The 14,649-nt window shown below is 35.9% G+C and overlaps 1 protein-coding gene across 1 annotated transcript in view; it reads left to right on the top strand.

Moving 5' to 3' along the window:
* Positions 1-13,641, top strand: part of Grid2 (glutamate ionotropic receptor delta type subunit 2) — a 1,404,794-nt gene extending 1,391,153 nt beyond the window's left edge. The window contains exon 16 of the mRNA XM_077803456.1: positions 13,483-13,641. Coding sequence (XP_077659582.1) covers positions 13,483-13,641 — 159 coding nt within the window. The remainder of the gene's footprint in view (positions 1-13,482) is intronic.
* Positions 13,642-14,649: the final 1,008 nt, after the last annotated feature.

The raw sequence follows: 14,649 nt of genomic DNA on the forward strand, positions 1-14,649 counted from the left end.
ACCTACCTCCCCATGAGACAATAAATAGATAAATAACACTTGGCATGATTAAATAGATAAATAACAATGAACATAGCAACACTAATGTATATCAATTTTAAAACCATTTTTTAAGAATTATATCCTGATGTGTGTGTGTGTGTGTGTGTGTGTGTGTGTGTGTGTGTGTACATTTGTCAGGCAACTTGCAATTCCTACTATGTGTGAAGTTGATCTTAAATTAAAAAAATAATATTGTCCAACTTGGCTGTATGGGAATTCCACAATTTAGCATACTTCTCTGTCTCTTTTTATTATCTTAATTCTAATTGTCTTCCAAAATTATATTGAGATATACTTAAAAGCAGGAGACTTGAGAGATGCCATTCCAAATTCCATAAATGCTACTTGGTACTTTCGTAAATAGAAGATATAAGAAAGAAAAGACAGAGTCTCCAAGCTCCCAAAGCCCCTGGGGTATGAAAAAACAGAGAGGAAACAGGAACATCTTTTCCTCTCCGCATACGCTTTTCTCATCCAGACTTTACAGCTTAGTGTTGTCGTCTGGATTCATTAAAGTCAAAAGGAAAAATGACGGGGAAAGAGGAGAAATGGCCAGAATCATACCATTAGTCAGTTAACCAGTTCTGGGTTATAATCCTAAACTATCATGGAATTCTCCATAAAAGACAAATATTTTTTTTTTATTTCTCCCATCTGCAGGGGGGAAACAAAAGTCATAGTATTGACCTGATTGCAGATGAGATGAGAGAATGTAACAGTTTCCATCGCAAGTGCTCTCCAAACTATAAAGTCAAACTCCTCACAGCAATTCTATCAGGGTGTCCCTCATCCTGAGCATAAATGATAGGTTCCTTTTAGATGGCAGGGATACGTCTGTGGAGTTTTATTTCCAGGGAGACAGGGCAGGATTTGCTGCTATGCAGACTGAATAATGTTGGAAGCCAACATCATGTCACATTTTGTGTGCACTTTCCAAAGATTAATCCAAGCGTTACAAATGGGACACAGACTGCCATTGTCCCAGGGACACTTTAATAACCCACACCTACAATATTCAACCTGTTGTTTGCATAGGGACAACTTTGGGACACAAAAACCCACCAGAACGACTCAGGGAAAGGAGCCGTGCAGAGGCAGAGACCCAGGCGCCAGGGCACCCCCCCATCTCACCCTGCATGGCAGAGGGGTCTGTTAGGACTTTATTTATGCCTGAGCTTGGGGGTCATCGTGTGCTTTCTTCAAAGCTACTCTCAGGCAATATGTGACTCTGCAGTGTGCTAACACGGTCTCTTCCTTAGGCTGCCCTTTGCCAGCATTGGCCACGTTGCAGATAATTTTTGTTTGTTTTGCATCATGCAGCTCAAATTAAGTCACATTATTCCCCCTCAAGAATAAATCATGCCTGGCCAGTTTCTTTCTTTCTCCCCCTACTTTTTTTCCTCTCCTCCCCCTCCCTTCCCTACAATCCCTTGCATCTGTTGTTCTATTAAGATACTCTTCACAAATGGGAGACTCAGGAGAAAGCTTAATGAGGAGAAGATGAGAGGGAGATAAGAAGAGCTCAAAATCTCCACATTCCCAGGTTCATCATCTATCTCTAAGTGCTCCTAGGACTCCTCTTTTGTACAACTTCACGAACTTTAGAAAACACTGGAATGGTCTGGTGGATCCCAGTGGTGTCCACGTTCCATGTGGAATTTAGTTGAGTGACCTCTTTTTCCTATAAGAAGCTATCGTTAGCATCAAGTGAAATATTTAAAAGATATAATGAACAGAATCATAGTTATGACATTTAATTTTAGATATCTTGAATAATATCATTAAAATAACTTTTTTTCTTTTCCTAATACATTTTTATCATAGTATATGATAATATAACTAAAAGGTGGAAAAAAATCAAATCTGAGAAAAAAAAATTTAAGAAAAACACTGGGAAAATTACAATACAGCTAAAATATGTACAAGAACATCATGAAGAAAAAGAATATGTATGTGCCATATATATGTGTGTGTGTATATATATATATATATATATATATATATATATATATATATATGTTATAAAAGAAGCTTATGCAAATAATCTCCTCTTGATTGATTTTGTACTGAGGATTTAACCCAAGGATGCTTTAAACTAAGCTATATCCCAGTCCTTTTTTTTTTTTTTTTTTTTTTCAGGAAATGGAGGGGCAGTGTCTCACTAAATTGCTGAAGATCTTGCTAAATTGTTAAGGCTGCAATCCTTCCACCTCAGCCTCCCAAGTCATTGGTATTATAGGTGTGAGCCACTGTACCCAGCTCAATTTCCACTGTAATAACAGATATTGACTATGTGAAAAATTGAGACAGAAGACGTAAACTGAAAGTTAACAGTATACATTTTGCTAAAAGACATATGGCTACAATTTAACTTTGAGTTTGGTACTTATTTAAATAAGTATCAATAAATCCTTCGTAATATAACATTTGAAGTTTAATTTTAGTACTTGGTTAAAAAAATTTAAATTGGAGTTAAGGTTTGTATTTCTCTACTAGAATATTTTTCTTTTTGTTGCCACTCTTACAACCAGGGGATTATTGACTTCTATAAACACAGTTGACCTTGAGACAAGAAAACAGTATGATTCACACATAAAGATGCCTATGATTCAGTCAGTCAAGAGTCTTAAATGCAAGTATACTAACAGCAAGTAGGGCATGTGAAAATCACATGCAGACTGCTTTGGCTTCATATACTTAGTATGAAGTCACAGTGTAGTTCAACTAGTGAGGAAGCGTTGAGGGAAGGAGTGGAGGGATGCAAGTTTGCTCTACTCAAATGTCAGTTGAAGTACATTCCTATCAGCCTACAGTGCCCTTCGAAGTTCACAGAGTTGTTGGAAGTGTTCAGTTCCTTGCCTCTTGCTGGTTATTTGTTAGGTGCCACTTAAAACCCTTGAAGATGCCCACAATTCCTTTCCAGATGGCCATTTCCATAGAATCTTCCAGGCTTCTGGAAGGGCCTGGGTCACCTGACTAGGCCAGGCCCATCATATAATCTGACTTCTGGCTGACTGATCACAAGAGTCATATCTCATAATATTCATAGGCAGTATCTACCTGTCAAGGAAAGAGAATTATAGAGAACTAGTTCACCAGAGTATGGGTATTTTGAAGTCATCTTAGAATTCTGCCTACCACTAAAGCTAATAACACACAGTGAAAGAGTTTTAAGGGAAAAAGTAAGAGATAGGGAAGGGAGATACCTATTTAAAATGTTTGAAAAAGACCTGTCTGAACCTTGATCTGAAGTGGATAGGGCACAAAATGAACACCTCTAAAAGGTGTTTGACTATTCAGATTAAATGTATTATTATGTTAGCTTGTATTAGTCCATTTCCATTGCTATAAGATACCAAGGCTGAGTCACTTATAAAGAAAGGAGGTTTATCCAGCTTATAGTTTTGGAGGCTAGAAATTCAAACAGCATTCAACTAGCTCTTATTACAACCCCTTGGCTGCGTCCCATCATGGAGAATTATGTGATGGTGGAAGCACCTGTGAGAAGCAGAGATCACATGGTGAGGGAAAAAGCCAGACTTGCACTTTTACTATGACCCCTCTTTAGGAAACTCACTGGAGCCCTACAAAAACCATGTTAATGCTATTCCCTTCCAAGGGGGGGCACCTCCAGGGACCCAACCACGCCTTACCAGGCTGACTCTTAAAGGTCCCACCACTCTTTCACACTGCCAAATTGGAGACCAAGCTTCCCACCCATGAACCCTTGGGGGACACACTCAAACCACATCTAAACCATAACACTTAAAATTCTATTTGTATATTAGTGTAGACAACTAATATTTTTGAGGTTTAACAACATGGAAATTCCTACTTCTGATGTACATTTTAAAATAAAATTTATTTTTATCAAAGCACTAATTTTAGTCCATCTAGGGCAGAGAACTTGTGATGTGTTTGAGCAAGTAACTACGAGTTGCTTCTCTATAAGTAGAATTGCTCTTTTGTTAGTTATTGACAATGTAGACTAAGTTTTGCTAGTTCGAAGCATTTCTATACCTTAGAGATTTCAGTCTTTCTCTACCTTCTCAATCACCACTTCCTTCCCTTAGAATGCAGAAAAGTAAAGAGATGGACCAGAAAGCTAGAGCCCAGGGTTTATTCATGTGGCAATAGTTTGTTGACTGCTTTTATTATGTGAGCCTACAGGGTTAAAGATAACAGGCTCCAGTTCCTGCCTTTTACATTCCAAGAGCACAAAAAGTTGAGAGACAGAAGAAGAGCAGAGAATAGGCAGTGTGACCTGGTGGTTACTCACCAAAGCTCAGAAAACAGAAGGTTAAATCTCAGCTCTTCCCTGCTTAGCTGTCCGGCCTTGGGCAAACCATTTTAAAGATCTTTGGCTTCACTTCTACTTATGAGCTAGTTTCTACAATTAAGTGGATCTGTTAACAATGTACTGTCTCATATCACTTCTTTTATAAAATGAGAGATTTTGAGTAGATCATCCCAAGAGTCTCTCAAAATGTCATGAACTCAAAGATAAACTGTACAGAACACCAGTTTGTTGCTTTTATTTTTATTTTTCAACAAAAATCATTAGATTACATCCACTAGATACATGTGGGTTGAAGAGGAAGGAATAGAAATGAAAGAACAGACAATATTAAATTGAGCCAAGTGACTATTTTCAAAATAAATAGAAATAAAACTTTTGGAAAGTAGCTATTAACTAAAATTTTGAACAATTGAATTAGGGTATAATTCTAGACAGTGAAATAGAGATTGTGGGTTTACCCAGTAAATTTAATCAATAAAGGTAAGCAAATCTGCATTATTTAGCTAGACGTGGTATCTTAAGCATATCCTTCGACTCCTTATGTAATGAAAAGTTTAACTTAAAAACCAATTGAATTCAGCCAACTAATTTCTAATCCAATTGCTATGATGTTTTGTTTATTGTTTAAAAAGAAAAAAAATATCTGAATCAATTTTCTAATTATCTATTTTCTCTGATTTCTGTAAACATGGCTAAAGTTCAGAGTTCAGTGAAACTCTGAGGAAATTATATTTTAATCACTGGTTAAATAAATGGAAACATTGCTAAGTCTAGATCTCACCAATCTATTTCAAAAAACTGAATTTCTCTTAAATTTTGCATTTCTAAAATTAAAAACACTGTGTTTCCTGGGTTGGGGTTAACATGTAGAACAGTTATTAAGTCTGATACCTGACTCTATGTAATTTTATAGGTCAAAAATAACACCTCCATAGAAAATAAGACGTAGAAAACAATTATAAGCATAGCAAGACAGGTTTCTAGTACAATTAAATTACATAACATGACAGTCAATAGTGTAAACTGGGAGACCCTGTGGATCACTCTTTCAGAAACATGACCTTCACAGGCACCCATAAACATGGATGGGAAAATTATATGAACTTTTGTGGTCAGCCACTATCAAAAAACTGAAAAATATTGTAAAATCTGACATGTGCCTGTGGTTCTTATCAAATTTAGGCTCAATTTAGAAAACTTCCAATTTTAGAAATGTTATGTAACTTGAGGAAAGAAAGAGAATTAGTTTATGATTCATCAGAGAGACAAAAAATAAACTTGTGGACTCCTATGTGCATTTGTATTATATTAAAGTTTTAGTTTGTGTTTAAGTACAGTGACCTTTGTAAAACTTTTCAAATGACAGTGGATTTTGTGAATTTCCAACTTTCATTGTTATCAGGGAAATTTTTCATGTTATTTACAGGTATTTGCACTAATATTCATATATAGTAACTCAGTTACATGTTGAGGGAATTCAAAACATATTGTAGTAACAAAGGTTATTTTATAATTACTGCATGTTTATTAAAATTATCCTTCTATGATATTGTTAAAAATGTGTATTTTACCAATATTTGAGTAATTGAATCATTTTCCCACTTTCCTTTAAAGCTGAGGCCATAGATATCAAAGTTAAAAGAAATTGTTACCAATCAGCTGACAGATTTGTTACTTAATCATAAAGTAAGTTGAAAAATGCTGAGTTAATTCAGTGATACCACTAATTATTTCCTTAATAGCTAGTGTAAATTGGTGTAAATTAATTACACTAATAGTGATGTAATTAGCACAAATATACAATAAGTGTTCAATAGACTTCATAAACTGAATCAAATCTTGTTGTAAACAATCAATTGTTTGCAGGTCAAAGTTCTATTTTTTTTATTCAGCTAATAAAAAATCATTTTTTTCAGTAAGTTTGGCTATGAGAGTGAAATCAATTATTTAGACAATAGTAAATAATGTCTAATTTATATAGTTAGCTTTCTAAGTCAATCAGATGTGATAATTACCAATTTTCTAGTTAAGTTTACTTTTCCCATCATTTTGGTTTCAAAAATAAAAAGTTTTTTAAAAGATCTGGGCAAAATTAAGGTTTTTTAATTAATTAATTAATTTTAATCACGTATATATGGCAGCAGAATGCATTTTGATTCATTGTACACAATTGCAAAAATTTAGTTTAACTATTACATAAAATCTGGTTTTGATTGAAAAGTTTTAAGGTGAATAATTTATGCATGTATATAAACTTAAACTGCACTGTTTTCCTTATTTTCTGTTGTTGTTTTTTTAATTTTCAGTTTCAAGTTCTAATTCAGTGACATAGTCCTGACAGATTTGTCACATAAAGTATTATATGTGAGTAAACAAAGATTTTTAAATAAAATATAACTCATTAAATTTTTTTAATTCATGAAACTAGACATACTGATAATTGGGTATAAAATAATTAACTCCTCTTTCTGTCTAGGCTTTATCTTAATAATATAGATAGTAACTCTAACAATGGCTTTTCATGCTAGTATTTCTTTAAATTTGATAAAAATAAAGAGTTAAAGCATTGCACTTTATCACATTTTTTAATGGAAATAATGATGAGAAACAGGATTGCTGAGGACCAGGTACTACCAAGAATCTCAGATGTGTTAACTCTGTAACAGCAGTTTAAAAAAAAAAACTAATTTATTATTATAGGGAAAATGTGGTTAAATTAATGAATTTATAAATTTATAAATGCAAATAGACATATCTCAGGTTAAATTACTATTATTGGCTCAACCCAGATTAAAAGACTCACCAAAGGCCTATTTCACAATTAAATTGTAAAGGGAATATCCCTTTAAAATCATGCATGTAGAATATCTTGCATGTTTGCCCCCTCCTAAGCGATTTGATGTTTTGGAGAGGGGCAACCTCTAGCCCCTGAGCCGGGAGCTTTCTGCTATTGTACAGTAGCCGTTTCAGACCTGTGTGCTTATGTTTCCGATTCCTGGGAAGTTCTCTTTGCTGCAGGGCGTGCCCTGAAACACATCAAAAGAACCAAGTTCTATAAAAGAAAAAAGAAACTCAAGTAGGCTTGAACATACAAAGAGAGGGAGAAAGAGATGAGAAAGGGGCCAGGCAGTGTTGAATACAAAATGAGTTCACCCAACCCCAGGAGCTCTTCATCACTTACATTTATCTTAGTCTAGGACAGGGGCGTCAAACCCAGCCCTGACATAAACCACCCACCGCCATTGACTTTGACTCTATGCCTGAGTGTGTGTGTTTGTGTGTGTGTGTGTGTGTGTGTGTGTGTGTGTGTGATGTGCATGGTACATTAAAAAAAAAAAACAGATTTCTTGAAGTATCACTATTACCTCACAAGAATTAAAAGGAAAACATTTAAAAAACACTAACGTCCCACGCAAATAAATTTAGCATAGTTTTCATTTAATTAATGTATAGTGTTTATGTCCAAAAAATCTTCTAATTGTGCATTGCTTTAACATCTTTACTGCAATATTTATACTGAACCTTCTACACTGACAAAGCATGTGAGATTTTCAATTTCTACTTGTGATGTTTTATGCATGTTTAATATATTTCAAGACAAAACTCGTGGCTAAATTTCTACAACAAATTAGATTCTGTATGATAAATTTAAAAAATGTAATTATAATGTAAATAGTCCAAATAACTAAAGGAATAAAAGAAAGATTTCCTAAATCTATGCTAATTCCATCTTTGAAAGTGATGCCCACAAATTCTCACTTCATGTGTTCTTTAAAAATATATTCAAACTGATAAATCCCTCTGACAAATTGTATTGTCCCACTGGGATTATAGTCCTGAATGTCTGCACAAACTTTCTAGAGACAAAAAGGGTAATGTCAAACCTGACCCTAATATAGTCCTGCATCGGATTTGCCTTTAAATTGTTGTTTGGAGGTAAGTAAAATAGTGATGAATGGGAAGAGATGAACTTGAAGAGAGAAATAAAAAAGCTATAAAATAAATTTTTCTTGTTAGACTTAGAAACATTATATAAAGGAACATTTAGAACTTCAGCGCAAGTTTTTGTTATCAGGAATGATTATCATAAAAAAGTAGGTTAAAGTTTTTTCCAGTGCATAAGAAGTTGTAATCTGGGCTGGAGATGTGGCTCAGCGGTAGCGCGCTCGCCTGGCATGCGTGCGGCCCGGGTTCGATCCTCAGCACCACATACCAACAAAGATGTTGTGTCCGCCGAGAACTAAAAAAAATAAATAAATAAATATTAAAAATTCTCTCTCTCTCTCTCTCTCTCTCCTCTCTCACTCTCTCTTTAAAAAAAAAAAAAGAAGTTGTAATCTAATGTGCTAATATTGATTTCCTAACAAAACAAATTAATAGTAGTATGTGTATATAGTATTATATGTACTTTATATAAAGCATTATATACAATATATAGTGTATATATATGCATTACATATAATGCTTATATAATGCATTATACACAAACACTGTGTTTTTTTAAGCTTAGTTTTGTTTTGTTTTGTTGTGTTGTGTTGTGTTTTCTAGTACTAGGGATTAAAACCACAGGCACTTTAAAACTGAACTAGATTCACAGTCCTTTTTATTTTATTTTTTTTAATTTTTTATTTCAAGACAGCATTTTGCTAAGTTGCAGAGAATCTCACTAAGTTGCAAAGGCTGGCCTAAAGCTTGCAACCCTCCTATTTCAGCCTCCCTGATCACTAAGATTACAGGCATGTGCCGTCATCATTCCTGGTTTATTTTCATATTTGCTTACCTCAGACCTTCACCTTTTTGCTTTACTGTAATTGTATTGTTTTTACCTCTTGAGATTACTGGTATGCATTCATTAGTTTCATGTTACTTTTGTTAACTGGCATTCAATATAAAAATTAAACTTTTTAAAAGGAATTATGTGAAAGGTCATCAGTACATGTCTGGGAGCATGTCAGCTTTTCTTGGTAGACTGTGCCAAGCACTGCTCCCCTGGCCTTGCCTAACAAAGTGCTCTATTCAGCCAGCGACTGCAGTGAAAGGTGGAATCCCAGGTCCTGCTTAGGTGCAGAGGGTTTTGCAGTGTTGAGAAACTATGGTGATCTTTAAGCACATTTATAGGCTTTCCCTCTATTTTTGTTTTCTTCCATTTTCTTAAGCATAAAATAACAATTTTAAACAATTTCAATTTGGAGGAAAACATATTCACCTCTGATATACCATGGCATATCAATAATGGAAAAATAAAATTATATCTTTTCACTATTATTTCTACAATGTATTATCCCAAAACCTGCCTTGAGAGAGAGAGAGAGAGGGAGGGAGGGAGAGAGAGAGAGACAGGAGTGATGAAGAAAATTCAAGCATGTGTAATTATTCTGAATGCTGATAGTCCTGGTCCAGGTTTTCTTTTCCTTCAAAGCTAGTTCTTTTTTAAATATGCCATTCAGATTCATTGTATGCTTTTATTTGGTTGTGTTTTTATTTATTTTTTAAATGCTTTTTTTTCTGATTAGCATTTAAACTACTGCAAAGTGTGAATGTAACAGTGGGAGACATAGACAAAGTCTTTTTTTAAAGGTTAAAAACCAAAACAGCCATTACAGTGCATCCAATTTGCACAGGTGGGTGTGTTGTTTCCAGGCCCCACAGCTCCTCTGTCCTCAATGAGTCAGGGAGAAAGAGAAAAACACATCACAGCCTTTGTGTGATCTGAAGAAATCAGAAGGCCCCATGGTTCACTTTGCAGGCTTGCAAGCCCAAGGTCAGTCTCCTCTACCAAGGTGCTCTGGAGTGTTCTGATGATCTCAGCAGGCAGCATCTTGCCCTGGGTGACCACCTGGACCCTGGTCAGGGGTGTGCTCTCAATAGGCATTTCCTGGCTTCCCACCAAGTGCTAACTTAACAGACACTGGTGTGGCTATAATTTTAAGTAACACATCACTGGACTTTTGGAAAAGCTAATCATTTCCTACACCAGATTCCCATCAATTGGAGAGATGATGCTCATCTTTCCAATGAGTTATTTCATTCTCTTGGAATTCAGATATCCAAAACCAACTCTTCCTCTAATGTTTCTATCTATCAAAAGAACAAACATACAACTCTGTCTCTAGGGCTAATTGTGATTAAGAACACAGTCTCTGAATTTGGATCAAGTTAGTTCCAATCCTGACTGCTGCTTCCTATGGGTGAGACTTGCAGCACATTTCTGAACCTCTAGCCTACTTCCTTATCAGTGAAATGGAGCTGATAATCATGACCATCCCTAGAATTGTGGAGAATAAATGAGATTAAATGAGAGACTAAAGCAAAGAATGGGATGCAACTTGTAATACTCATTCAATGAATTTTAGCTATTATCATTAAACTTAAAATAATCCTCAACTCATACTTCTCCCTGATCATTTATAATCAACCAGATGTAGAGACCAATCCACCTGGCATTCTTAGTGCCACAAACTTGGTTCTAGAACCTCGTCTCCTTGCAATGAGATCTATAATACTTTCAATTGATCCCTGACCCAGCTTTACTTTAAGTCAACCTATGCACATCACTGCCAGCTTGATTTTTTCATAATTAGGACTTTCAGCAGTTCTTTTTAAAGCTTTCAAAAATCTTCACTGATTTCCTCTTTCCTACTCTTCAATCTGGTTTAAAGAGCCTACACATTCTAATTCTGCTCAATACATGCATTATTTCCTGATGTAAAATCCACTTTGGTGTACACAATTTTCTTCTTTATATTATTTTTTATTGATTGTTACATAATCAATAATAATATTTATTGAGGGACTATGATGGTCTAGATGCTATGGATGCAAAGATACTAGTTTCCAAGGATGTGAAAAGAAATAAAATATTTTCCTTGCCATCAACAAGGCTATCACAGACAACAGATAAAGAAACACAACTCATTATAATGCACCAAGTAGGAAGAACTCTAGTAGAAGTATAGGACAAACAAAAGAGAATCATATTTCTGTAACATTCTGATTTTGACTTTGAAGTTCTCAAAAGATATATTAGTATTAAATGATTGCAATATACCAAAGTGCTGTTTGTCATCTGACTTCCTGCTCCTAGGAGACATAGGGCTGGAAAACTGTGTATATTGTTGTCTTCAATTAAAAATTCACTCAAACTTTTCAAAATTCTAACCACCCCACAAAAAGCAGTCCTACCTCACCCATGATTTGACCTTTCATTTTTCCAGCATTTGCTCTTCCTCTCTGCAACTACTGTATCTACTAGCCTGCATTATTTAGCTTCGTACTTGAAAAGAGGATATCAGGGAAGATTAAATTAAACTTACTTATGTTTTATATTGTTATGTATGATAGCAGTATTCCATAACTAGATTATGAGCCTATCAAGGGGAGAAGTCAGGTCTTACACAAGTGCATTTCCTATTTCCCAAAGTAACTAGCTTAACTCTGACAACGGTAATAATAAATAATTAATAATCACTTAACTAATAAAGGTTTTTTTAGAATTTTTTAAAGTTGTAGGTGGACACAATATTTTATTTATTTATTTATTTATTATGTGGTGCTGAGGATCATACCCAGTGCCTCACACATGCTAGGCCAGCACTCTACCACTGAGCCACAACCCCAGTCCCACGTTTTATTTTATAAATTATGAAAATATAATGAATAAGTCACAGTCCTCGCCCCAAGAAGTTTACATTCCAAGAGGGAAGTTCACTGAAGAAAACATGTCGGGCTGGGGAATGTGGCTCAAGCAGCAGCGCACTCACCTGGTAAGTGTGCGGTCCGGGTTCGATCCTCAGTACCACATACAAACAAAGATGTTGTGTCCACCAAAAAACTAAGAAATAAATATTTAGAAAAAGATGTTGTGTCCGCCAAAATCTAAAAAATAAATATTAAAAAATTCTCTCTCTCTCTTTAAAAAAAAATAAAACATGTCAAATTTTTAAATGAGTATTTCCCCACATTACTTGCTAGTCCAGAATTCTTAAAACTTGTTCAATGCAGCACCAGTTTTATCAGATGCTAACAAATACATGGAAATGCTGGGGACATATTGAGTTAGATAAGATTACTTAATACAGGACTTCTCAGAAACTTTAAAAATTGTATAATTTAAATCTTCAGGAGAGGTAGATGTTACTCAGTATTTCCTAAGTCTACTTAATGACAAAATCCAGTTTTTGGAATTAGGGATTACAGAGCTCACCAGGAAATGCTGACACCCTCTAAGGTCTTTAGAGCTGACTTCTACATTTAGCTCAATCAAATCATTAACACTGCTAAATTAACGGGATACCTAAATCAATTAACTGGTAAGTGCTCAGTCCACTAATACTATTAGAAACACTGAGTCTTTTCTAAATTTTATAGCAATAACAAAGATTTTGATAAGCATGAAACCTAGGCACAAACTCCCCTAACAAGGACACAGGTAAGAACCACACTGATCCCATCTGAGGCTGGTCAGACTTAAAATTTACACCCATGCCCAAGATTACTGTTGCTGATCTAAAGTTTCATGATTTTGTTACTTAACAGCTGAAGTAAGGGCAAATAGAAATGGGCAGTCAAAAATGCACTTAACAATATCCAATTTGATTGATAACGTTGGTAAGATTTATATTTATATTTATTATTGGTGTTTTAATAAATTTGTGATAATAAATTTAATAATTCATATTTATATTTATGATTAGTGTTTTAAAGTTTATTCGGGGGCTTGAACCATTTACTAAAATCAAGATCAGAGAGGCAAGATCTAAGAAAACAGGCTCCAGGATTTTGTGTGTAGCTTTAAATCAAGACCAACTATGAGAGAGCACTCTATGGACTCTCCATGTGAACAGGTAAAGGTATCTAAGGCTTTCAGGCATCTAATCCTGACCTAGATGAACTCCAAAGTCCTCTCTCAGACAGATTCTAGAGAACCAGCAGCCAATATGCTCTGCTTTCTGATGGCTGTCTGGACTCCAGAAAAACCTACGAAGGTCTAATTGGGAAGACTGAAACAGCTGGCCCCATGCTTCCCCTGGCTCACAGTGGATATTTAAGGTGAAACTAGTACCTTATAAGTAGTGACAGATTTATATGGAAAGCTGCCTACACTCAGTCCTGAAGTGACTTTATGCTTTATTTTCTCATAGGCTTCATCCCTGCAGAATGAAACGACAATATCTGAAAGAAGGAATGCTTGGCCCTTAAAGCCATGTTTGAAACTTGGCAGCAATGCCTGGAGAAGCCAAGCCTCCAGCCACGGCTTGCACCAATCAGCACAACGAGGAGGACCTCTGGATGACCCATAACCTCCACAAGCACCAGAGCTGCTGATCTCTTTCCCACCTTTGACTTCAGGACCCATTAGATCCTGAGTACCCCAAACTGGTGAGCTGATACACTATCTCCTAAATTAAAAACTCTTCTTCAGTTCAAGGGAGCTGGACTCACCAGGTGGTGACACCCAGAAATCCTTGTTACCATTCACTCAGAAGAGTACAGTGGGACTGCTGCTTTCAGAAATGGGTCATGGGCCTTGCCTTAGCCAGCCCATTAGCCTGAGAGGGATACAGTGCAGCAGACTTTTGGCCTGTGCATCCTGTTCCAGAAAACTCACACCGAAGTCCAAGTTGGCACCACGGTAGTTCTGTCCTCAGCTTCTACCTGTTCAAGATTCGCCACAATCTCAAAGTCTGGGTCTTGGGGCTTCTGATGGCTTCAGGATCCAGGGAATGTGGAGGACCAAGGAGAATGTGCCTTGGTAGAACTTAAATCAGAAAAAGAGAGGCCTCTTTCAATGCTTGTGGAATCCATTGTGATTGTGTTTAGTCATTTTTTGGAGATTTTTGTCACAGAGTTCTCTATATTACTAAAACAATATTATCTTCATATTTGTCAAAATGGTCCACCTCCCTCCATGCCGAGGGACATTGCCTTCACCCCCAGTGCTCACCAAACACGTACATATTGCATGGATTCTTGGCTAATGTGGAGCCTTCAGTTTGAACCCACACCTAGCCGATTTGTCACTGTACACAAGATCATTTGGATGATGCTATTACACCCTGGAACTGCAGTGCCTGTGTATCCTACCCACCACCAAGATAACTGAGTCTTCCCTATGCCCACTCCCACATTCACCTGAATAGTTGTTCCCTACAAATAATCGCTTACAAATAAAATAGGGAAGCATCACATGGAACATCCAAATCTCTCGTGAACTCCAATTTTTATTGAAGACCTACTATGTGCCCAGAACTGTATTAAATTCTGGAAATATAACGAATAAGTCGCAGTCCTCGCCCTAAGAAGTTTAC

The sequence above is a fragment of the Urocitellus parryii genome, chromosome 10 (assembly GCF_045843805.1).
Source record: "Urocitellus parryii isolate mUroPar1 chromosome 10, mUroPar1.hap1, whole genome shotgun sequence".
In the NCBI taxonomy this organism is placed as follows: Eukaryota; Metazoa; Chordata; class Mammalia; order Rodentia; family Sciuridae; genus Urocitellus; species Urocitellus parryii.